This window comes from Lithobates pipiens, unplaced genomic scaffold (genome assembly GCF_037356315.1).
Source record: "Lithobates pipiens isolate NorthernLeopardFrog02 unplaced genomic scaffold, aLitPip1_a1.2 Scaffold_13, whole genome shotgun sequence".
NCBI lineage: Eukaryota > Metazoa > Chordata > Amphibia > Anura > Ranidae > Lithobates > Lithobates pipiens.
The window spans coordinates 267,932,035-267,956,714 of record NW_027507718.1 but is presented as its reverse complement, the minus strand read 5'-3'; the positions used below and the strand labels follow the sequence as shown (position 1 = coordinate 267,956,714).

At 43.6% G+C, this 24,680-nt stretch overlaps 1 protein-coding gene across 1 annotated transcript in view; it reads right to left on the bottom strand.

Annotated features, from left to right (window-relative positions):
• The window catches only part of LOC143974836 (complement C3-like), a 332,677-nt gene that overhangs the window by 34,036 nt on the left and 273,961 nt on the right, over positions 1-24,680 (bottom strand). Inside the window, exons 30-34 of the mRNA XM_077476590.1 lie at positions 14,459-14,617; positions 12,952-13,011; positions 11,736-11,817; positions 2,363-2,402; positions 1,778-1,865 (exon numbers count right to left, since the gene is read on the bottom strand). Of these exons, the coding sequence (XP_077332716.1) occupies positions 1,778-1,865; positions 2,363-2,402; positions 11,736-11,817; positions 12,952-13,011; positions 14,459-14,617 (429 nt within the window). The remainder of the gene's footprint in view (positions 1-1,777; positions 1,866-2,362; positions 2,403-11,735; positions 11,818-12,951; positions 13,012-14,458; positions 14,618-24,680) is intronic.

Below are 24,680 nucleotides of genomic sequence, written 5' to 3'. Positions count from 1 at the left end.
TAATAAGGATCACCCACTAGTAGGGTGACTAGATGGCACCTTTAATTAAGGCCAGATGACACACATGTTGGTTTTTGGGATCACTGATTCGGAACAGGTGACTAGAAGGGTTAGCTGTTCTCCCCTCAGCATCTCACCTAATTGCAATCAACCAGACTAATGCTGGCCATACATAGGTCAAATTCCAAACAAATTTTTCTTCGAAAATCAGAAATTTTGTGATACCATGGTCCACCATTGATTTCAAAATTTGACCTACCAAGCCTTCACTTTCACCTCATGTTGCTATAGAAAATAATTTTCATGGTGGGATTTTTCTTTTCTTGCTGGGAATTTTCTTTTCTTGTGCTCATGTGCATTTCTTTTTCAATTCTATTTCTCACAAGATTCTCCCATCACTAATTAGAAAATCTTTGTTGTTCAAAAAAATTCCAACATGCCCGATTACTCATTTAATGGTTGCACAAAAATCAGCCATTGCTGCAGCCCACTAGGGATGAGCTCAGGCGTGTTCGCATGGAACACGTGCAGAGCCTGCCAGGAAGTGAGCGCAGCGCTGCGCTAATCACAGGCAGTGAGACATTGCCCCGATGCGTGGCTGCAGAGATCGGGCAATGTCTCACGGCCTGTGATTAGCGCAGCGCTGCACTCACTTCCTGGCGGGCTCTGCACGTGTTCCATGCGAACACGCCTGAGCTCATCCCTACAGCCCACTAATGGTGCAAAATTCAAACAAAAATTCTTAGAAATGATTTTCTAAAGAAAATTATTTCGGAATTCGACCCATATATGGCCAGCCTAATGCCCCGTTCACACGATTGGACATTGATCATTCCGACAACAAAATCCATGGATTTTTCCTACGGATGTTGGCTCTTCTGCTTGATTCCAAGTATGCGTGCAACTTTGTGCGTCAGAATTGTGTACACACGATCGGAATTTATGACAACGGATTTTGTTGTCGAAAAATTTGAGATCCAGATCTCAAATTTTGTGCGACGGAAAATTCAGATGGAAACTGTCCGTTGGAGCCTACACACGGTCCGAATTTCCGATACAAGCTCCGATCGCACATTTTACGTCGGGAAGTCTGACCATGTGTACGCGGCATAAGAGTACACATAAGGGCACATGTACGTAGCTGTTTAAGAGGCCAGTTCTTTTTATAGTGTTACCTATAAATCCAGTCTGTAGTTTGCAAAAATGCTAGGCTGTTTTGCTGAGAACAGTAAAAACCCCTTAAACGTACTTGCATGTGGTACTGATGTTTAAACATTAATATTCCTGGCTGAAGTTTCAGGCATTTACTTTGCTCATATGAGTGCACATTTATGCATATGTGTGCAATTTTAATCACTTAAAATTAACAGTTTACATACATATGCATGTACTCACATAGCATACTAGCCTAATGCAGATTTTTGTGTTATTTTTTTTTTACTCTTCTATACGCAGCGCATGTTTACACACCTGTATTTACGGGCATATTGGAGACAATGGGCTGTATTTAGATCATTAGAAATAAAATGCCTGTATTCCTAAAAATGCTGTGTTTTTAAGTCACTGAGTATACGAAGCCTAATAGGAACATGTCCTATCCAGATGTTTTACATTGCACTCAACAAAATGGTCATGCGTGTATAATGCTCCTCTTCTACCATCCAGTATGCAGTGTAAATTAAGAAAACAGTATATCTGAGAAAGTTCAGTAATAGCGAAATAAAAACCTATTACTTATTAGTGAAAAAAATGTGTTAATCCTACCTAATATACTTACCCTTTTTAGATCTTCAATATTTGGTGTGAACCCTGTCAGCATGGTAATTTCAATAAGTGTCATGGTAGCAGGTACAGAGTCATTATACCTATGTAGGTAAAGTCGGGTTATTACCAGCAGCACAAAAAAAATCAACAAAAGAGCAACAGCAGTTCTACATGTTGATAAATTTACTTTTAGAATTAGAATTCAACTGATTATACGTAAGTGATTAACTCTACCGCAATTTGCTCATCATAACTAAATGGAGACCTATTCAGAGGGATCTCAAGTACTGTACTTTTACATGAAATAAGAAATCCTATTAAAGCATGCATGATTGAGTAATCCCATAACAATTTGTATTTTTTTTATGGGATTCCAGCCACTTCTTACTTTCTAAATGCCAGGTTGGAGGGTAAATGATTAGTCATATTAAAGCAATAATAAATAAATAAAAACAATGCTGGGAAAAGAAAGTATAAAAAAATTATTTTTAATGATATCAAATTTGAATATGCATAGTGATTTTTTTATTTCTTCTTTCTTCCCCAATTTTGCAAAACAAGAAAGGAAAAAAAAAAGAAAGAAAGAGAGAAATTTTACCTAATTTGCATTTTGAGAATATAGGTACCCGCTTTTCTCTCTGTAACAAAAAAAGCATAAACTTTATTGGCAAACAATAATTCCTTAAAGTAGAATTCTAGGGTAATACTAAGCTTAAAACGGCAACTTTCCACCTTCTAACACCCCTTTCCAACACCTATACTAACTACCCTGTAAAACAAAGATATATTTGTATATTGTATATCCTTACCTATTCTTAGGACGCTCCAGTCACGTCAGTCAGCGGCTGCAGGGGAGAGGAAAGAGAGATCCAACAACAGTTGGAATGCTTGAGAGATGACATCACCTATAGGCTTTCTATGGGCCATCCACTGTTGCCACTCTCTCCTGAAGCCGCTGCTAGCTGTAAGAGAAGAGCCAATCACATGACCAGACCAGAGTGTCCTGGGATATTTCTGATGGTGTCTCTGTACATTTTCTGGGCCATTCCTAAAGGGATTGTCCTAAGGCATATTGACACTGTTCAGTGCTAATGGGGTATCCCACAGCTCCCTATGTCCTATTCAAGTTTGTTCAGCAATAAGTATAAAAAAAAGACAACCCCTAGATTGTTCACTGAGCCAGAGGGCGTAACTGTTGCTGTTTGCCTTGCTGCCTCTGCACCAACCACCTTGTAGAAGAAAAATCTATGTAACCCGTAAAGAAAAAAGTACACATTAGAAAAAATCTCAAAAATATATTAACCCTATCAAACAGTAAATGTACAAGCACACCACACATGTAGGCTGGGTCTCAGTCAAAGTACCCCCTCGGTAGGAACCATGCACACACAGGGCCTTAATCATCATAGAAGTTTTATAAGAATTGTTCAGAGTTATGACAATCACAATAGTGCTATGGCACACTGAGGAACAAAACAGCCTCAACTCAGTTCTCCATAATATGATTCACAGTCAGGTTAGGAGGATGGTCTCTGCTGAAGGAGTGCCGTAATCTTGTATAATCACAACAGTACTGGTTTGCGTGGCGTAATCCTCATTATGTTTTCCAATACCAGACAGTATTCAGTGCGCTATCCCTACTCACTAGGAACCTTTCCCTACACTATGCACTGTTCCTAACCAGCAGGTTCCTTTCCCTAACCTGCTACTCACTTAAAGTGCCTAAATGACACAAGATCCCCTATTTAAAGGCTTCCCCTTTAAGATAGCTGCCTGAACCTTCACAGGAATTCAGTATCAAATCAGACACCTACATTACCAGAGAGGCTTACTGTGTCCATAATGGGGCAATTCCCCTTATCAGGCTACTCTTCCATTGTGAAATTGCCTGCATCTGCCTACACACTGTTACCAAGATTCAGATGACTTTTGTTATAGAGAAAGAGTTAAATAATACCGTTTTTTGCATCTCCGTGCTATTTATTTCCTCCATTCTATATTCATATAGTACTGAATTGGATTTAAGTTATTTATCTTCATTTTAAATAGGTCTGGGGCAGAGTTGTGCGCCCAGCTACCACAAGAAAGTCTGCTTGTACCACATGGGGTATTGTGACGGTAGTCACTTTGGGCAGGAGGCTTCTGGAACCTAGCTTACATTAGAGAGGTCAGGAAACTCCTTGTCCAGCTCCCCCACCCCCTCTTAAGTGTAAGTTACCCTGTGTCTATTAGGGGCACAGGATGGCTGAGAAACCTAGTCGGGTCTGTCCTAACTAGACTCCCAGTACAACAACACCGGACTCAGCATTTTGTTTTTCCCCTGTTATCCTGGGTTCTATATGTGTGGTTTGTGTTGAAAGAAGGAAGGGGCTCTTTCACTTGGGATATTAATACTAATGAACAATCTCCCTCAAGAAATATATGAAGATAAATAATTCCACATTTCAGACTGCTAGAATATTGTAAGAGTGTCTCATAGATCATTGCTAGATAGCTTAAGGTGGGGGGTGTATGTGTTTATTGTTAAGTGGCTATATTCCATTGTTCTTCTGTTTGTCTGCCTTGGGAGCATATGTGTATGTAGATTAGCTGCTAGAGGGGAGGGGGGATTTCTCTTGCAGCCCTGTCTGTGTGTCTCTTGTTACTCAATGTAGTTTTACCCCGCCCTGAGTCATTATGCAAAGAAGTGGGGAGTGTCCCCAAAGTGTATATCTTTTTGTGCCTGTGTTTGAAAAAGCAGTCTTATGTTTCTTACCACCCTACACTGGTGTCTCGACAAGAGACTGGTTTGGCTAAAGGATCTTGGATCGTGCTGGTATTGGGCATGGGAAGCTTATACGGTGGACATACTCCTCTTGAGTATGGAGGTCCATCAAATTGGTGGTAAGCAGTGATTATATGTTAAAAATACACTCGCTTTTTTCCCACTAACAATGCCTTCATTTTATAGTGACCAACTTCTGGCAATACTATTTTAGCTATAACAGGCAGGGCCGTCTTTAATATTGTTTGGACCCTGGGCAAAAAATGTATTGGGCCCCCCTTTCATGCAATTTCACTCTCACCTGCTCTGAGACATACAATAAATAGCAGCTAGATTTAAAATCAGTTACTGTATCAGATCATGCAGCAATTGCAATTGGTTGCCAGCAGTTATAGCTATCATTACTGCTTACTGACTGATTGCTAGAAGTTCCAGCACACATTACAGCTCACTTATTAATTGCTAGAGGTTACATCAAATGATTTCTGCTTGTTAATTGGTTGCTAGAGATTACGGTACAGCAATACTGCTCACTGATTAGTTGATAGAGGTTACAGCATATCGTCTCCTCACTGCAGGGGAGCATGATATACATATGAATGTCACCTTTATTTACATATGAATGCCACCGGCCGCAGCTATTTACTTAGTAATGCCGCCGCTATTTATATATGAATGCCGGTTATTTACATGTAAAAACAGGGTCTGCAGGTAAGTCATCTGTACACAACAATAGGGCATCATTAGTAGCAGCACTGAGATATCAGGACACAGCACAGGGCTAAAACTTCAAGGGACAAGGGAATTTAAACTGGGATAGTTGGCAAGTATGAGGCAGCTGCTTTGGGCCCACAACAATGACAGGGCCCAGGGCAGCTGCCCCTTTTGCCCTGCCTTAAAGACAGCCCTGACAACAACCTAACTTTTATTAGCTCACAAATAAAATATTGAAAAAGTTAAAGAATGTATCGTGTTTTTACTTAAAGGGGGTCACCTCAAAAAATGAAAGATGAGAGATTACCACGGTGGTCCCAATCTGACCTGGGGTTTTTAACACTGCAAATATCTTCCCTCCTCCTAGTCTGAACATAATCTGTCTGGCTGTATAGTATAACTATCTGATCTGGTGGCTTTGTGGCAAACAATCTATCGGAAGGAGGCTACTTTAATAACGTACCTGTCAATACGATAAATAACCTGACAGATGCCTATAAACTGTTTATTGTGTGATAAATAGATATCTTTCAACAGTTCTACAGCTCAGCTCAGATAATTGTATCATTAGTTCTGTCTGTAGTATCTGCTTAGTTTCTTATATCAAATTTACAGCTCTACTCCAGCCAATCTGTCTATATTGATAGTTCTACAAATGCTACCTTGTTATAGATCATATGCCCCCTCTAATGACCAACATTCATCTCACATCAAACCAAGGTGCCATACTATACCCCCACTGAAGCCATGTATACCCACAACCAAAAAATTGTACCTTAACCACTTCAATACCAGGCACTTAAACACCTTCCTGCCCAGACCAATTTTGAGCTTTCAGCGCTGTCGCACTTTGAATGACAATTGCGTGGTCATGCTACACTGTACCCAAATGAAATTTTTATAATTTTTTTCCCACAAATAGAGCTTTCTTTTGGTGGTATTTGATCACCTCTGCGGTTTTTATTTTTTGCTAAACAAATAAAGAAATACCGAAAATTTTGAAAAAAAAAATGTTTTTTTTTGTTTCAGTTTCAAAACTTTGCAAATAAGTAAGTTTTCTCCTTCACTGATGGGCACTGATGGGGTTAAACTGATGGGCACCGATGAGGTGGCACCAATGAAGTGGCACTGATGAGGTGGCATTGATGGACACTGATATGTGGCACTGATAGGCGGCACTGATGGGCACTGATGGGTGGCACTGATGGGTGACACGGATGGGCACTGATAGGTGGCACAAATTGGCACTGATAGCTGGCATGGATTGGCATGGATGGGCATGGATAGGTGGCATAGATGGGCATGGGTCGGTCGGCACAGATGGGCATGGGTAGGCGGCACAGGTGGGCATGGATGGGCACTGATAGGTGGCATGGATGGGCACTGATAGGCGGCACAGATGGAAACTGATAGGCGGCATTGTATTATAATATATTGTACTAATGGATGCCAATCAGTGCCAAACAATAATGCATGCCAATCAGTGATGCCCATTGTGGGCACTGATTGGCATCCATTATGGGCACTGATTGGCATCCATTGTGGCACTGACTGGAATCCCTGGTGGTCTAGGGTGGCATACCTTGTCCTGGGCATCCCTGGTGGTCTGGTGGCGTCCCTGGTGGTCCAGTGTGGGCATCCTCGGGGGGGCTGTGCTGATAATCGATCAGCACAGACCCCCCCTGTCGGAGGAGCAGCCGATCGGCTCTCCTCTACTCGCGTCTGACAGATGCGAGTGAGGAAAAGCCGATCACCGGCTTTTCCTATTTACACTGTGATCAGCCGTGATTGGACACGGCTGATCACGTGGTAAAGAGTCTCCGTCGGAGACTCTTTACCGAGATCGTAGTTGCCGGGTGTCAGACTGACACCCCCAGGGCCGGACTTACTATTAGACTTGACTGGGCTCAAGCCCAGGGGCCCCGCCCAATAGGGGGCCCCGCAGCCCTGCCAAGATACATAGCTGAACCTGTCACTCAGAGAGCCACTGTCAGCTGCTAGGAGATTTGGTACAGCGAGAGAAGCGGGGGCGGGGCTGTGCTGTGAACAGTAGGCGGGGCTGAGGAAATGTGTAACAGCGAGGGCTGGAGGAGCAAGTCTGTGTATTGTGCAGCAGACAGAGTGTAACTCCCCTCCCCCTCTCCAGCCCACCACATTTAACTACACAGATGCTGAATGGGGGAGCTGGGAGGGAGATAAACAGTACCTGAAGCCCCAGGAGGACATAGCAGAGGAAGGTATGACTATGGGAAGATCCTGCAGCACTGAGCACACACAAGAAGATGGTGGGGAGTGCTGCACAGTCACATGTAATGCTGGCTGGACAGTGTCTTCCAGAAATGTGTCTTTAGTGCAATGTTACTGATCAGCCTCCCCCTCCCTCTGTAATCTTTGTTTTTTCTTTATAGCTGCACACTGTGATCAGATCTCTGGAAGACCCTTCAGCCCCTGGCATTCTGTGTCCAGTGACAGGTCACACTTGGCTGATTGTTAACCATTTCAGCTCAGCTATTTAGCCAGAGCTCTGTGTGTGCTGCAGTTTGATGTTTTTGTGAAGGATTTCCTGCTGATTCAGGCTAGAAGTTTCATAGACCCATTAACTGTTTACTGTCCTCCACTAATCCTGACCAGATCACTGTTTGTAAGAAAAATGTTCTTTTGGAAATTAAATGTGCTGCTGCCTTGTCACTTGGTTGCACTTTTCAAAGAAGAATTACTGACTTGATCTTGCAGAACCAGTTTAAATAGAGTGTCACAGTCCTGCAATACTATATATATGTACACTGAGTTCAACCATATCAGCAGTCTCTGACCATCCCATGTACCGTGTCTGCAGTCTCTGACCATCCCATGTACCGTGTCTGCAGTCTCTGACCATCCCATGTACCGTGTCTGCAGTCTCTGACCATCCCATGTACCGTGTCTGCAGTCTCTGACCATCCCATGTACCGTGTCTGCAGTCTCTGACCATCCCATGTACCGTGTCTGCAGGCTCTGACCATCTCTTGTACCGTGTCTGCAGTCTCTGACCATCTCTTGTACCGTGTCTGCAGTCTCTGACCATCCCATGTATCGTGACTGCAGTCTCTGATCCTCTCTTGTACCCTGTCTGCAGTCTCTGATCCTCTCTTGTACCCTGCCTGCAGTCTCTGATCCTCTCTTGTACCGTGTCTGCAGGCTCTGACCATCTCTTGTACCGTGTCTGCAGTCTCTGATCCTCTCTTGTACTGTGTCTGCAGTCTCTGATCCTCTCTTGTACCGTGTCTGCAGTCTCTGATCCGCTCTTGTACCGTGTTTGCAGTCTCTGATCCTCTCTTGTACCGTGTCTGCAGTCTCTGATCCTCTCTTGTACCGTGTCTGCAGTCTCTGATCCTCTCTTGTACCATGTCTGCAGTCTCTGATCCTCTCTTGTACCCTGTCTGCAGTCTCTGATCCTCTCTTGTACGCTGTCTGCAGTCTCTGATCCTCTCTTGTACCCTGTCTGCAGTCTCTGATCCTCTCTTGTACCCTGTCTGCAGTCTCTGATCCTCTCTTGTACCCTGTCTGCAGTCTCTGATCCTCTCTTGTACCCTGTCTGCAGTCTCTGATCCTCTCTTGTACCCTGTCTGCAGTCTCTGATCCTCTCTTGTACCGTGTCTTACACATATACAACTCACATCACTCACACACACACACAGCCTACATAGGCTGTATGTGAGTGATATGAGGTGTATATGTGTGACATAGGCTGCATATGAGTGACATTATACACACATACACAGAAAATGTTCACACATATATTAATGTGTCATGTGGGGGGGTCTTGTTGCGTCACCTCCCTGAAATTAGTTTTTGCAGGTTGGGATTAGGGATGAGCTCCGGCGTGTTCACACACTATGTGCAGAGCCCGCCAGGAAGTCAGCGCAATGCAGCACACATCCGGGCAATGTCTCACTGCCTGTGATTCGCGCAGCGCTGCGCCGACTTCCTGGCGGGCACTGCACGTGGAGTGTGCGAACACGCTGGAGCTCATCCCTAGTTGGGATGTCTGTGAGCCGAGCCAAGTATACTCGGCTACTCTCGGCTCCGCTTGGGACTGCGAGCAGACCCGAGAGCCGCAAAGATACACAGGACTCTGTATCTCTGCGGCGCCATTTTTAAACTTCAAGACTGCAATGACGACAAGGCTGCAAATGACACTGACAAGGCTGCATTGATGGGCATTTAAATGTAAGGTTTTTTTTCCTCAAACTTCCCTCCTAAACTTTGGGTGTGTGTTATACGCCAGCGCGTGTTATACGGTAATGTATAGCAGGTAGGGCCCAAAAGTGGCTCAAGCCCAGGGGCCCCGACCACCCTAAATCCTGCCCTGGACACCCCGCAACAACGATCGCCGCGATGCGCGCCCCCGCGGGCACGCAGCGACTCATAATCCTGATCACGTCATATGACGTCCGATCAGGATTATGCAACCACTTTGCCACCGTCAATTTGTTATAGGGCAGCCGGCAAGTGGTTAATAACATAAAAAGGGCTTCAGGGAACATAGCCTTTCAAATCATTTTAGGCTACATAATAACCCCAGGCTGCTTACGTTCTGTGGCATATTTAAAATAGATGAACACTGGAGGGGTACCGATATGCGCAAAGCAGTGTCACAAAATGAGATGTGCTGAATATATGAGTTATGTACTATGAGCCCTCAGGGCAATCACACGTGGTGATTGGGTCCACACAGAGTGACTGCAATTTGCTGCAGATATACACAGCACTAGTCTTTATGCTGAATTTCACACAGTGGATGTTATCCAACTTCATCGGGACTAAGCACTTTATTATTATTTGGACTCATTTTTTCCTTCCCTTCGCTTTTGATTAGTTTATAATTGTATGTCATATTGTAAAATATTTACCCAGGCAAGTTCTATGCACTGATTATATCTGCAGGGAACTGTTTTATATCACATAAAGTGATATTTTACAGTGGATCAAGCTTCTTCCCTACTTCAGGCCATACAGATCATTGTTTCACTTCATGAAAGTCTGACATATTCACGGTGAGTGACCTTCTGCTGAAGTTTGGTTTAATTTAGTGTATTTAAATCTGCCAGTCCATTTAACACAACCCCCAGACTGACAATGCTGTTGTCCAAATGTTCCCACTGTGCTCCTTTCATCATTCAGAGGAGGAGCACAGGAGATGTGTTACTGGCCAGATCACCAGGTGAAAACGGAGAGGAAAACAAATGCAGACACCAAATCTAATGATTGGTAAGTTGCAATATATTACAGTTTTGTTTTTGGGTTTAATACCCGTTTAAGCATGTCACCGATATTTAACCGATTCCATACCGCAGTACGCCATATGTCGTGTCCTGGGCTTTGAGTGGGGGATATCTGAATGATGCCTGCAGTTATAGACATCATTCAGATATCAATCTTTTCAGCCAGGGATTCCCTTCACTGTAAGAACAATAATAGCGGTTGCTCAACCGCTTGATTGTTTTTAGGGGTGGGAGGGGATGCTCCCTAAGGTGCTTCTACTGGCTTGGCCGTGCGATCGGCAAGCTGAAGCAGGAATCCGCTGGTGGCAGAAGTTCGCCACAGAGAATATTGCAGACCAGATGGTACCTGGCAGTCTCTATGACCTTTGGGGGCCGTCACGTCCGCCCCTACAGTTGGAAACACTGCGATATATTTGGCTGGAAAGGCAAAAGAGTTTTTTTTTTAATCTGTCTTTCCAGGCTAAAGGAGAGATGTGGGGTCTCTCTGTAAGGAGGACCTGTCAGGCCCTATTCCTAGGGATGTTTACATTCCTTGTAATAGAAAGAAAAGTGATGAAATTATTTTTATTTTTTTTAAGGGAAAGTGTAAAAAAAATAAAATAAAATAAACAATAACAACATTTTAAAATGCCCTTGTCCCTGCATGCTTGCACGCAAGAGCAAACGCATACGTACGTTGTGTAATATGTAATGTAATATGTAAATTTTCAAACCACATATGTGAGATATCGCTGTGAATGTTGGAGCGAGAGCAGCAATTCTATCCCAAGACCTCCTCTGTAACTCTAAACAGGTAAACTGTAAAAAAAAATCAAATGTTGCCTGTGGAGATTTTTAAGTCGCGAAGTTTGGGGCCATTCCACAAATGTGCAGTTTTAAAGTGTGACATGTTAAATAAATACTATTTACTCAGAGTAACATCATATTTCACATTATACAGCAAAAATTGGGCTAACATTAGTGTTTTGTTTTTTAATTCATGAAATAGTTTATTTTCCCAAAAAAAACACGTTTGAAAAATTTCTGCGCAAATACTATGCAACATAAAAAGTTGAAATGACCTCCATTTTATTCCCTAGGGTCTCTATAATGTTTGGTGGTTCTGAGTAATTTTCTAGCATAAAATGATGATTCTTACATGTAGGAGAGGAGTGCCAGAATTGGCCTCGTATTGAAGTGGTTAATTAATGTTTTCAATTTAAGATGGGGCATATATAATCCAGTCTTACCATCTGCTGTCACCTCTGCTTGAAGCATAAATCCATTACATTTCTTTTCAGAAGTTAGCAAAGAATAATAAACTGTCATTACCTAAAACACAAATAAAAAAAATGAACACCAGGACTACAGCCATACAGTGCAATCATTTTATGGCTTGCCCGCTATTTGGGCTTCATAAGATGTTCATATGCATTTTACTACTATAATCAATGTTACAATAATAACATTATACCCATGTACACCATATTTACAAATGTATAAGTGTAGTTAAACTATTAGCTCTCAAATGCCAAAAAACAATTGTTACTTTGGGCCTTGTGGCTGGTATCAATTGTAGGCCAATGCTGTATTGTAATCCATGTTTGACAGGAATTTCTTTATTTATGACCATTATGTAGTTAAAGTGGAACTACACTTCATCTGAGTACCACAAACCAAAAATGCTATTTAAATGCTATTTAATAGATTTTTAATATTCAAAGTAACCACCCCCAACCATCCATGTCTTCATTTTGTAGAGAAACACCCCTCTAGCATTCCTGGCTTTGGCCATCTTGAGTAAGGGCAGATGATTCATGTAGCATTTACTTCCTGGAATACATCTGCCCTTAGCTCAGGAATGCATGCAGGAGAGGGTGTGTTTAGCTGAGAAAGCCCCTCCCCCCCTCCTAAAGACTCCTGGGATGTATGACGTAATTCGCCTAGGCCAGAAACCAGGAAGTAACTGAAGAAATGCAAAGAAAAAAACAAGTTAATATTAATAAATATGATAAAAGTTCCTATCTATTTGCTAATGCTAGCAGTATGAGGATTAAAAATAGTCAGGGTTGATTGGGAGAGTGAAGTGCCACTTTAATGGTATACAGAGAGGTAGTAGATAAGCAGGATTCTAAATTTGGAAGATATACACCTATGTGACACCAGGGAATTACAATATAACTACTAGAAAAATCAGATTGGGGTAACATACCAGTGCTGTATATAGTATCCATCAGTATGAGAGCAAATGCACAGGTACAATGTAATATGAAAAGTACGTACCATGTTAAAAACGCTTGAAACAATCTTTCACCTAATGGACTCTAGAAATATTTATATACAGTCAGGTTTAAATATGGGGTTGTGAAATTTATTTGTGCTTTATAATGTCATAAGAGCTGTGGAAATCATATAAAAAAAAGGAACACCTTGCAAATTCATCAACAACTCAAAATGGAAGCTTACTGTTACAGTGCACTCTCCATGTCCTGTTATAGTAAAATTGAGGTCTCTGTTTCCCGGAATCTGAAACAAATGAAACATTACTTCATGCCTCGCACCCGAGACACTATGTTCATTACCTATGGTACTTATCCATATATCCAGCCCAATATACCATGGATAGTAGGCTTATTCTTTGTCCAGGTTAACTCGCACTATGATTTTTTCCCTAAATACTGTACAATTTCCCTTTATGTTTGCACCAGGTTGTCTTATTTAGTAGGCTTAAAGAAGCAGCAATATGTGGTTCCTGTTTTGTCAAAAGATCATCTGTATGTTTTAATGGTTTATCTGATACAGTGTAAAAGGTGCCATGTTCTAATACTATGGGTTTGATTTACTAATGGTAAATAGACTGTGCACTTTTCTAATGCAGTTTTCACTCTGCAAGGGAATTTAGTAAATGATGGGAAGCTCTGCTGACTTCTATCATCCAATCACGTACAAGCAAAAATGCTTTTTTTCCCAAAGGGAAACTTCACCTCATTTACTAAGCTCTGGTGCTAATGCCCTTGCAGAGTGCAAGCTGCACATGCAAAGTTCATCATTTATTTGCCTTTAGTAAATAGACCCCTTTGTTTTTAAATAAAAGAAAACTCTGGTTACTACCATAAAACAAGTAACAATGGAAACTGTTAGAACATTTAAACTTTGATAGAGAGCTGCTGCTCTCGGATACATCACTGGATCGATATCAGGCTCAGATAAGTATAAGGGGGCTGGGGAGGAGCTGCATGCAGAAGGTTTTTTTTACCTTAATATATAGAATGCATTAAAGTGGTTGTAAAGGCAGAAGGTCCCTTATCTTAATATCCATATATTAATTTCTTTATTCTATGTGCCGTTTTCTGTGTGCAGCAGCCCCCAGAAAATGACTTTAATGTCCATCGGTCCTGCCAGAAGACTAGGAGGTATTCAAACAGCTGACGAGTTTCAAGGGTGAACCCTCTTTATCAGCGCCAGCAGAGCATCCACTATTTTTGGCTCTGATGAAGAGAGTTTGCCCTTAAAAGGTGGCAGCTGTTTGGATACCTCCTGGTCTTCTGGCAGGCCCAATAGATGTTAGACCTTCATGCAGTGGAGGACATTCGTTGTGACATGTGTTTATATCAATCACGTTTGTAAGTATATATTGTTCTTTTAATCTTTTCATTATTTTTAAGTCTATTTTATTAGGTTTTGACTCTCAATTGTTGGAGAAGGGGGAGGGCAGTAGGAATTTTTGCAAAATTCTATTTTAAATGTTTGTGATCCTGTCCTAACTTCACTAGTCCAGGCAATTGCCTTGTATGTACTGTTAAATACAAATACAAAATAATAATAAAAAAAAATCATTCATAAGCAGGAGTGTAGGTATCATGGACTCTTTTGAAAAGCTCTACCCTCTTTTATCAATGATGGGCCCCCACTAAAAATGTACTAAAAATATACATGACTGTTGAATTCCAAGGCAGGATTATCTAGCACCTACCTTTTCTGTTCTTTCCAAATACGCATCATTGTTTATAATAGTATATTCCACAGGGTCTGCTCTTCCTTCTACAACTAGTTTTACATTCAAATTTACATCTGCATCAGTAACAACATCAGTTTTGTATTGAGTTAGGGCTTGCAGTGCTACAACAGTGGCCTAAAATTGGAAAAACAAGTAAGGTTTCTGTTAAAAATTTAAGTATTTCTGTAATATCCTGACTAGTTCAATCAAATATATATAGAAATGGTTAAATATGTATTGTGAGAAAATAGCACACAGTTAAATATACACTCACTGGCCACTTTATTAGGTACACCTTGCTAGTACCGGGTTGGGCACCCTTTTGCCTTCAGAACTGACTTCATTCTTCCTGGCATAGGTTCAACAAGGTGTTGGAAACATTTCTCAGAGAATTTGGTCTATATTGACATGATAGCATCACGCAGTTGCTGCAGATTTGTTGGCTGCACATCCATGATGCTAATCTACCATTCTACCACATCCCAAAGGTGCTCTATTGGATTGAGATCTGGTGACTATGGAGGCCATTGGATTACAGTGAACTCATTGTCATGTTCAAGAAACCAGTGGTGAGATGATTTGAGCTTTGTGACATGGTGCATTATCCTGCTGGAGGTTGCCATAAGGCTCGGTTCACACAGGGGCAACACGACTTTCAACACGACTTTTGGAGGCAACTTGAACACAACTTGGGGCGACTTACAACACGACTTTAAGTCGCCCCAGGCCAGGCGACTTTTGGCGTGGCCAATCAGAGACTGAGCTCTCAAGGGGGAACTCCACTCCAAATAAAAAAAAAAAAACTGGCATGGATTCCCCCTCCAAGAGCATACCAGGCCCTTAGCTCTGGTATGGATTTGAAGGGGAACCCCCTTTGCCGAAAAAACGGCGTGGGGGTCCCCCCCAGATCCATACCCCAGACCCTTATCCGAGTGTGCTACCCGGCCGGCCAGGAAAGGGGGTGGGGACGAGTGAGCGCCCCCCCCCCGAGCCGTACCAGGCCGTGTGCCTCAACATAGAGGGGTCCCGGCCCCCCACCCTATGTGAATGAGTATGGGGTACAATGTACCCCTACCCATTCACCTGTGAAAAAAAAAAACACAACACACAAGGGTTAAAATAGTTTATTGCACAGCTCCGGGGGTCTTCTTCCGTCTTCGGAGGTCTTCTCGCTGGACTCCTCTGATATCTTCTGCTCTTTTGCTAGCTCTTTGACTAGCGGCTGAGCCCGGCTTTCTTCTTCACCACCGTCCTCTTTTTCCGACTACCAAATTGGATCTTGCTTTGCTGGGGTTTTTTGCCTTCCTCTGGATCAACTGTGGGAGTAGGTTTGTGTATATGGGATTGTATTTATTTATTTGTTTTGGTTGAACTTAATGGACTTGTGTCTTCTTTCAAACTGACTAACTATATATGTATATTATACAGTATACAGTATTTAAAATTTTGACCAGTCCAGAGCACCTGCTGTCATTTTTCTGCACCCCGTTTCTATGTTTTCATGTATAGTTAAGTAGCTTAAGAAAATAAACAATTAGAATACAGGCAGTCTACGTGTTACAAACATTTGACTTACATGCGACTCATAAGAATGGAGGCAGTGTGTCATCACGCTGGTCCCGCAAACCACCAACTGGCCATCTTGCTGCTCACTGCATGCTGTCAGCTACTGTCTGTCAGCAATCCTACCTCGCTGCATTGCCAGTTAACTTTTCCCTATGCTATCCAAAACTTAAAAATATATTTTTTTGGCTTGAGTTATACTTAAAAAATGTACCTGTTCCAACCTACATACAAATTCAACTTAAAAGAGAATATGGATTTTTTATTTTTTAGATTTTAGATTCATACTTACCTAAGTGGATGCAGCCGATGCTGCATCTGTCCACCGCTGCCTCTTCACTGAGAACCAAACATCACCGATGGCTCGGTTCTCTCACCTCCCCAAGCAGAGAGCTACTGCCTGTCAGTCAGCATCTCTCCTACTCTGCTCCTCCACACTCACTGGAGCGCTGAGCTGTGGAGGGGCAATCTCAGCAGCTCGCTGAGAGGCTGAGACTGCCATTTGTCCAGGCAGCTGGCGGATCCAGACTTCGGGATGACACGCTGCCTGTACTGATTCCAGTGATGAATTGCACTCCTGTGACCCATAGGAAAAGCCCAGTCTAAAAAGTTCAGGCTGGACTTCTCCTTTAAAAACAAACCTACAGAACCTGTATTGTTCATAACCCATAACAGGGCACTGCCTGTGTATATTTTTTAAAAGCATTCTTACTTTACAGAATTTCTTCACACCTGCCTAAAACTTTTGCACAGTATACAGTAGGGATGGCCGAACTGTTCGCCCAGCGGTCGGTTCGCGGCGAATTTTGCCTGTTCGCGATTCGCCCAATCGGCGGACTATTGCCGCTGTTCGCCCGGTGGACTTACGTGTTTACAGTGTGAAAGAACTTTGACCCATGATGACACATCCATCATGGGGTACAGGACAGCCAATTGAGACATTTCTGCACATGGACAATTGGACATTCCCCCTAACTTATAAATATACCCGATCCGGCGGCCATTGTACATTCTTTCTTTTGTCACTATAGGGAGAGGTTGCTGTGTGGAGCAGGGAGAGACCGCAGTGACACAAATTGCTAGCTATTAGGTCCACAAAAGTTATTTTAAGGACTGGTATGGTTATAGAGTAGTACAGCATATAGGGTTGAGCGAACTGCTGTGTAAATCCAGCAACCTGTCTGTGTGTAGCAGGGAGGGACAGTCAGTTTAATCATTAGCTGTTACTATTAGGTCCACAAAGGTCCTTTTAATGACTGGTATGGTATAGGAGTAGGACAGTATATAGGGTTGAGTAGACTGCTTGTAAATCCAGCAGCCTGTCTTTAGTGAGTGCAGGGAGGGACAGGACGCTGTGTGTAGCAGGGAAGGACAGTCAGTTTAATCATTAGCTGTTACTATTAGGTCCACAAAGGTCCTTTTAAGGACTGGTATGGTATAGGAGTAGGACAGTATATAGGGTTGTACACGTATAATATTCTTTCTTCCAAATATAGAAAGAATATTATACTTGACTGCTGCCCTATTCTGCAGCAGTCCTTTATCAGTATAGGGACTGAGGTACAGTCTGCTAATCCCTAGCTACTAGTTCCACAAAGGTCCTTAAGGACTGGTATAGGTCCACAATATATAGGGTTGTGGTGCACTACTGCTGACTGCTGCCCTATTCTGCAGCAGTCCTTTATCAGTGTAGGGACTGAGGTAGTCTGCTAATCACTAGCTACTAGTTCCACAAAGGTCCTTTTAAGAACTGGTATGGTATAGAGTAGTACAGTATATAGGGTTGAGTGAGGTACAGTCTGCTAATCACTAGCTACTAGTTCCACAAAGGTCCTTTTAAGGACTGGTATGGTATAGAGTAATACAGTATATAGGGTTGAGTGAGGTACAGTCTGCTAATCACTAGCTACTAGTTCCACAAAGGTCCTTTTAAGGACTGGTATGGTATAGAGTAGTACAGTATATAGGGTTGAGTGAGGTACAGTCTGCTAATCCCTAGCTACTAGTTCCACAAAGGTCCTTAAAGACTGGTATAGGTCCACAATATATAGGGTTGTGGTGCACTACTGCTGACTGCTGCCCTATTCTGCAGCAGTCCTTTATCAGTGTAGGGACTGAGGTACAGTCTGCCAATCACTAGCTACTAGTTCCACAAAGGTCCTTATAAGGACTGCTATAGGTCCACAATATATAGGGTTGTGGTGCACTACTGCTGACTGCTGCCCTATTCTGCAGCAGGCCTTTATCAGTGTAGGGACTGAGGTACAGTCTGCTAATCCCTAGCTACTAGTTCCACAAAGGTCCTTAAGGACTGGTATATGTGTACTATTTGGTGTGCAGTATATAGTTGTGTAATACACGTATAAAATACTTGCACATATAGAAAGCATAGTATAGTGCGTTTCCACTGTGCAGCATTGTGACTGCTGAGTGGTTCTGCAGCGATACTACAAAGAGTGATAAACGCAATCAAATAAAAAAGTATTGTAACTGGTGTGATAGACCAGTGGCCCCCAAAAACAACAGATTGAAGTGGGGTGTTATATACCTTCTTCCACATACATACTGCACTTCTCTAGAGACTTTTGTCACAGGGTCATTTAAAAAATGACAGGCAGAGGAAGAGGCAGGCCATTCCGCAGGGGTGGTAGGGGTAGGGCAGGAGCAAAGGCTTGAGCCAAAGTGGGAAATTGCAGAAGGTGTGTGCGATTACGTCAAAGGAAGCACCAGACTTGGTTGAGTGGCTCACTCAGCATTACTCTTCTGCACCCTCCTCATCCTCTCGATCTGCACCCTCTTCTTCACTCTCTGCTATGTGCATCCCCAAAGACACTACCACCAACACCACCACCACCACCACCACATACCTTCTGCTTGAGTCACAGGAATTATTTTCCGATCCATATCAAGACATTTCTGATGCGCAGCCACTCTTGGCATTGGATCAGGAAGAGGAGGTAGCAACAACCGCCACTCAGCAGTCTGACGACAGTACCCAGATCAGCCCAAGGAGGAGGTTGGTCCCCGGTGTTGCTGCCTACTCCGAGATCTCTAATTATAGCGGTGGGGAAGGTGACGTTGATGATGACGTGTCTAGTGATGTCACGTGGGTGCCCACAAGAGAGGAAGAGGAGGGGAGTTCAGAGGGAGATATGGACCAGCAGATAGGGAGGAGAAGCAGGAATAACTTACATTGCACAGGAGGGACAAAGCAGACTGCTAATGTATCAGGAGCGAGGCATCGACCATGTACGGTCACATCTGGCGCTCCCAGGACGCCGGCACATGGCTCCGCAGTGTGGGCTTTTTTTTAACGTGTCCGCTGCTGACAATAGTGTTGCCATCTGCAATCTTTGCAGTCAACGCATAAGTCGCGGTAAGCCCAACACTCACCTAGGGACGACTGCCTTAAGAAGGCACATGAGCTGCCATCACCGAGCCCAGTGGGAGCAATGGAACACACAAAGCCACACTCCAGGCTCTCACCGTCCAGCCTCATCTTCTACTTCTTCTCCTCTCTCCTCACAATTGTCCTCCACTCCACCTTCCATCACGCCAAGCTCACGTTTTTCTGCAAAAAGGCAGGCTTCCGTGGTCCAAATGTTCAAGCGTAAAAAAATGATGACGCCGGATAACCCTCTTCCCCAACGGTTGACGGCTGGCTTGTCAGAACTCATAGCCCGCCAACTACTGCCATATAAACTGGTGGACTCGGAGGCCTTTCGCAAATTTGTGGCCATTGGAACACCACAATGGAAGGTCCCAGGAAGGAAGTATTTCTCACAGAAGGGCATCCCAGAGCTATATGGCCATGTTCAGCGGCAAGTGAATGTATCTCTGGCACACAGTGTTGGTGCCAAGATACATCTGACCAGAGACACGTGGTCTAGCAAACACGGGCAGGGAAGGTATATCACTTTTACTGCCCACTGGGTGAACCTTCTGACGGCCGTCAAGCATGTAAGCCGTGGCACCCGTGTAGATTTGGTTTTACCGCCACGGATTGCATGCAGGCCTGGCTCTTCTTCTCCTCCTCCTCCTACTCCATCCTCCTCCCTCTCCTCCTCGGCTGACTCCTCCTTTTCCGCTGCTAGCGTCTCTTCCGCTGCACCGCCCAAGCTCCCCAGAACCTATTCGACATGCCAGGTGAGACGTTGCCATGCTGTGCTGCGTCTGTTGTGCCTGGAAGCCAAGAGCCACACTGGCCTGGCACTCCTTTCAGCTTTGCGTTCACAGGCAGATCAGTGGCTAACACCGCTCAATTTGACAGTTGGTAAAGTGGTGTGTGACAACGGTGCCAATCTGCTTAGTGCATTGAAACAGGGCAAAGTTACGCACGTGCCATGCATGGCACACGTCTTAAACTTGGTCGTGCAGCGATTCGTTGTCAAATACCCTGGGGTCCAGGACATCTTGCGGCAGGCAAGGAAAATCTCGGCTCATTTCAGAAGATCTTGCACAGCCATGGTTTGCCTTGCTGACATTCAGCGGCGACACAATCTGCCGGTCAGACGTCTTATTTGCGATTGCCCGACGCGATGGAACTCAACCTTCTATATGCTTGATAGGCTGCTCCAGCAGAAACGTGCTGTTAACGTCTACCTGTATGAACTCTGCGGCAGAACAGGTTCTGGGGAGCTGGGGTTTTTTTCACCGCGCCAGTGGCTGCTCATGTGCGACGCATGCAGGCTTCTGCGGCCATTTAAGGAGATCACCAAACTGGTCAGTCGCACCCATGGCGCCATCAGTGACATGGTACCTTATGCCTTCTTTATGGAGCGTGCATTGCGTTGTGTCATTGATCAAGCTGTGGAGGAGCAGGAAGGGGAAGATGAGGAAGTCGCAATGCTGGATGAATTCCCAGGGGGGGCTACTCTATCTGAGACAAGTCAACAACAGGAGTCTGAAGAGGAGTCAGAGGAGGATGGTGCCGGGGCGGATGAGGAGGAGCAAGAAGAGCATGCTTTAAACCTTTCTGGGATCCCTGTTGTTGTGCGTGGATGGGGAGAGGAGAATGAAGAGGACGACATTATCCTGGATGATGAGCAGGAGCCAGGCCACCACACCGCTTCCAGTTTAGTGCAAATGGGGGCCTTCATGCTCCAGTGTTTTAACAGGGACCCCCGTATAAAAAGCATAAGGGTCAAGGACCAGTACTGGGTGGCAACGTACTTAGACCCCCGGTACAAACACAAAATGGTGGAAATGTTACCGCCTTCACAGAGGGCTGTCAGAATGGAGCACTTCTAGGCCTTGCTTCGAGAAATGCTGCATTCTGCTTTTGCGTGCGCTGGCAGAGGAGCAATTCCCACTCCCAGAGAAGGAGTTGCGGGTACCAATCCAACAGCGCCTGCAAGAAGAGGCCGGTTTGAAGATGTGTTGGGGACTTCTGATATGAGGTCATTCTTTCAGCCGACCCATCGACAGGTGTCATCCAGATCCAGCATCAGGGAACGCCTAGACCGACAGGTGTCCGACTACATCGGGTTAACGGCCAATGTGGACGCTCTGAGGAGTGATGAACCCCTGGACTACTGGGTGGGCAGGCTTGACCTCTGGCCAGAGCTTGCCCAATTTGCAATCGAACTGTTGGCTTGCCCCTCGGCCAGTGTCCTGTCCGAAAGGACGTCCAGCGCAGCAGGGGGGATCGTGACCGATAAGCGCACTCGCCTAGCTCACGACAGTGTTCACTACCTCACATTTATAGAAATGAATGAGGCATGGATCTCGGAGGAATTCAACACATGTGACCAGTAGACCATGTATATCTCTATAAACGATTTTTTTAATCGAGCACACAGACCTTCTTTCTACATTTGGCACACTTCTTTGAACAAAAAAAGCACACCGTACTATATGCCCGTACCCTTCTGTTTTAAGAGGTTGAGCGGTGTCATATTTTTGGGGCCCAGCAGCAAGTTGCTGGTATCAGTGCTGCTGCAGGTGTCAGTGCACTCTATCACGGTGCAGGTGTCATTGGACTCTATCACGGTGCTGATGTCAGTGCCCTATATCACGGTGCTGGTGTCAGATCACTCTATCACGGTGCTGATGCCAGTGCCCTATATCACGGTGCTGGTGTCAGTGCTTTATATCATGGTGCTGATGTCAGTTCTCTCTATCACGGCGCAGGTGTCAGTGCTCTATATCATGGTGCTGGTGTCAGTGCTTTATATCATGGTGCTGATGTCAGTTCTCTCTATCACGGTGCTTATGTCAGTGCTCTATATCACGGTGCTTATGTCAGTGGTCTTGATCACGGTGCTGTCAGTTCTCTCTATCATGGTGCTGGTGTCAGTGCACTCTATCACGGTGCAGGTGTCAGTGCTCTATATCACGGTGCTGGTGTCAGTGCTTTATGTCACGGTGCTGATGTTAGTGCTCTCTATCACGGTGCTGATGTCAGTGCTCTCTATCACGGTGCTGGTGTCAGTGCACTCTATCACGGTGCTGGTGTCAGTGCACTCTATCACGGTGCTGGTGTCAGTGCTCTATGTCACGGTGCTGATGTCAGTGCTTTATGTCACGGTGCTGATGTCAGTGCTCTCTATCACGGTGCAGGTGTTAGTGCACTCTATCACGGTGCTGGTGTCAGTGCTCTATATCAAGGTGCTGGTGTCAGTGCTCTATATCACGGTGCTGGTGATCATCTCCTGCACCCTCTTCTTAGCCTACCCTGACCTTCCCTCTCCTCCATTGCCTTCATGCGCTCCTGAGTCCTGAATTGTCAGAATTTCACATACAAAAAAAGAATGCTTGTAGTTGTCGATCCCAGATTCACTTCATACATGTGTTATGTCAGTGGCCATGTGGTGGGACTATGTGTTCACAGCTAGTAATTATTTTGTGGCTGGAAATATCATCTGTAGGTTTGTAAAGTTCGCCTGCCATTGAAGTCAATGGGGCCTGCCACGAACTTTGCGGTTCGCGAACTTTCGGCCGCGTTCGCGTTTCGCGTTCGCGAAATGTCCCATCAGAAGTTTGTCCATCACTAGTATACAGTACATCAACACAGTACTGGCAGAAACCAGTGGGGCCCAGGTACACCCATCTACTGTCTGGAGAAGTCTGGCCAGAAGTGGTTGTTACAGACCCCTGTACTCCCGAGGAGTATGTCTGCTGTATGACCTTCCCTTGCCTGGTACCAGTACAATCCAAGATCCCTCAGCTCACCCAGTCACTTGTCAAGACAGCAGTGTAGGGTGAATAAAAGCATAATGCCGCGTACACACGAGCAGAATTTGCATCAGAAAGAGTACAATAAGAGTTTTTCTTTGTATATTCCAACCGTGTGTATGCCCCATCTGACTTTTTCGGTTGGAAATTCAGACGGACTAGTTGACATGTTCTATATTTTTCCAATGGAAAAAATTACTATTGAAAAAAACGATCCCCTGTACGCTGTTCCGACGCACCAAAAATGATGCATGCTCCGAAGCAAGTACGAGACGGAAGCTATTGGTTATTGGCTACTGGCTATTGAACTTCCGTTTTCTAGTCCCATCATACGTGTTGTACGTTACCGTGTTCTGGAGGGTCGGAATTTGGTGTGACCGTGTGTATGCAAGACAGCTTGAGCGGAATTCCGTCGTAACGCCATCGGAAAAACCTTCAGAGTTTTTTCCGACGGCAAAACCGGTCGTGTGTACAGGGCATATGACTTTATTTGAAGAAAAGACACAAGTATATATCGCTGGAGACAATTCCCCCTCCGTTTTAAAATCATATACTCCATATGGATTGAACATTGATACCGATATTATTGCCTTCATAGATAATTCCTGAATGTGTTTCTTTTATTAGTTTTCGCTAGTTCTGTTTACCATTCAATGTGACATGGGTGGTTTTGTTTTTATTACATCTGTATAGACTTGTTTTGTGTTATGGGCTTGCTTAAGGCCATTGTGTCTATGTAAACTCGCTCTGAGATGTGAGATAGGCCTTAAACAGTAGGAAAATGTGTGGACTAATGATTGTACACACTCTTTGTGGGTTATCAATTTTTCACCTTAATTCTTTATATACACCATTTAATTTATGGTATGAGGATATGTACACTCTTTTATAGTATTATTTTTTAATTATTTTTTAATATATATAAAGGAAAAAAAATTTTTCTTTTGTTATATAGTTGAGAAAGGAAATTTTTTTATTAATAAAGTTTATGTGAGGATATCAAGTTAACCTTCACATATGCACTTTCTCACACTACAATTAATTTTGATGTATCTATATTAATTTTTCCACTTTAATTTTCATATATATATACTTTTCAATTTAGGGTATGAGCACAGTCACTTTTTATTATATTATTATTTTTTATCTGATATATAAAGGTTTTTTTATTATATATCGGAAAACCTTTGTATATAATATTATTACGTTTAGGTGAGGATATTGAGTTATCTTTCACACATGCATATTTTTTATACTACATTTAAGTTTAATTTATTTTTCATATAGATTCTTCTATATGGAGGATTCTATATATATATATATATATATATATATATATATATATATATATATATATATATATATATATATATATGCACATCATGCTATTATGTGTTTAGTTCCTCCGTTTTTAGAATTCTATTTGAGGTATGGCTTACTTATTGCCAAAGGTATTATG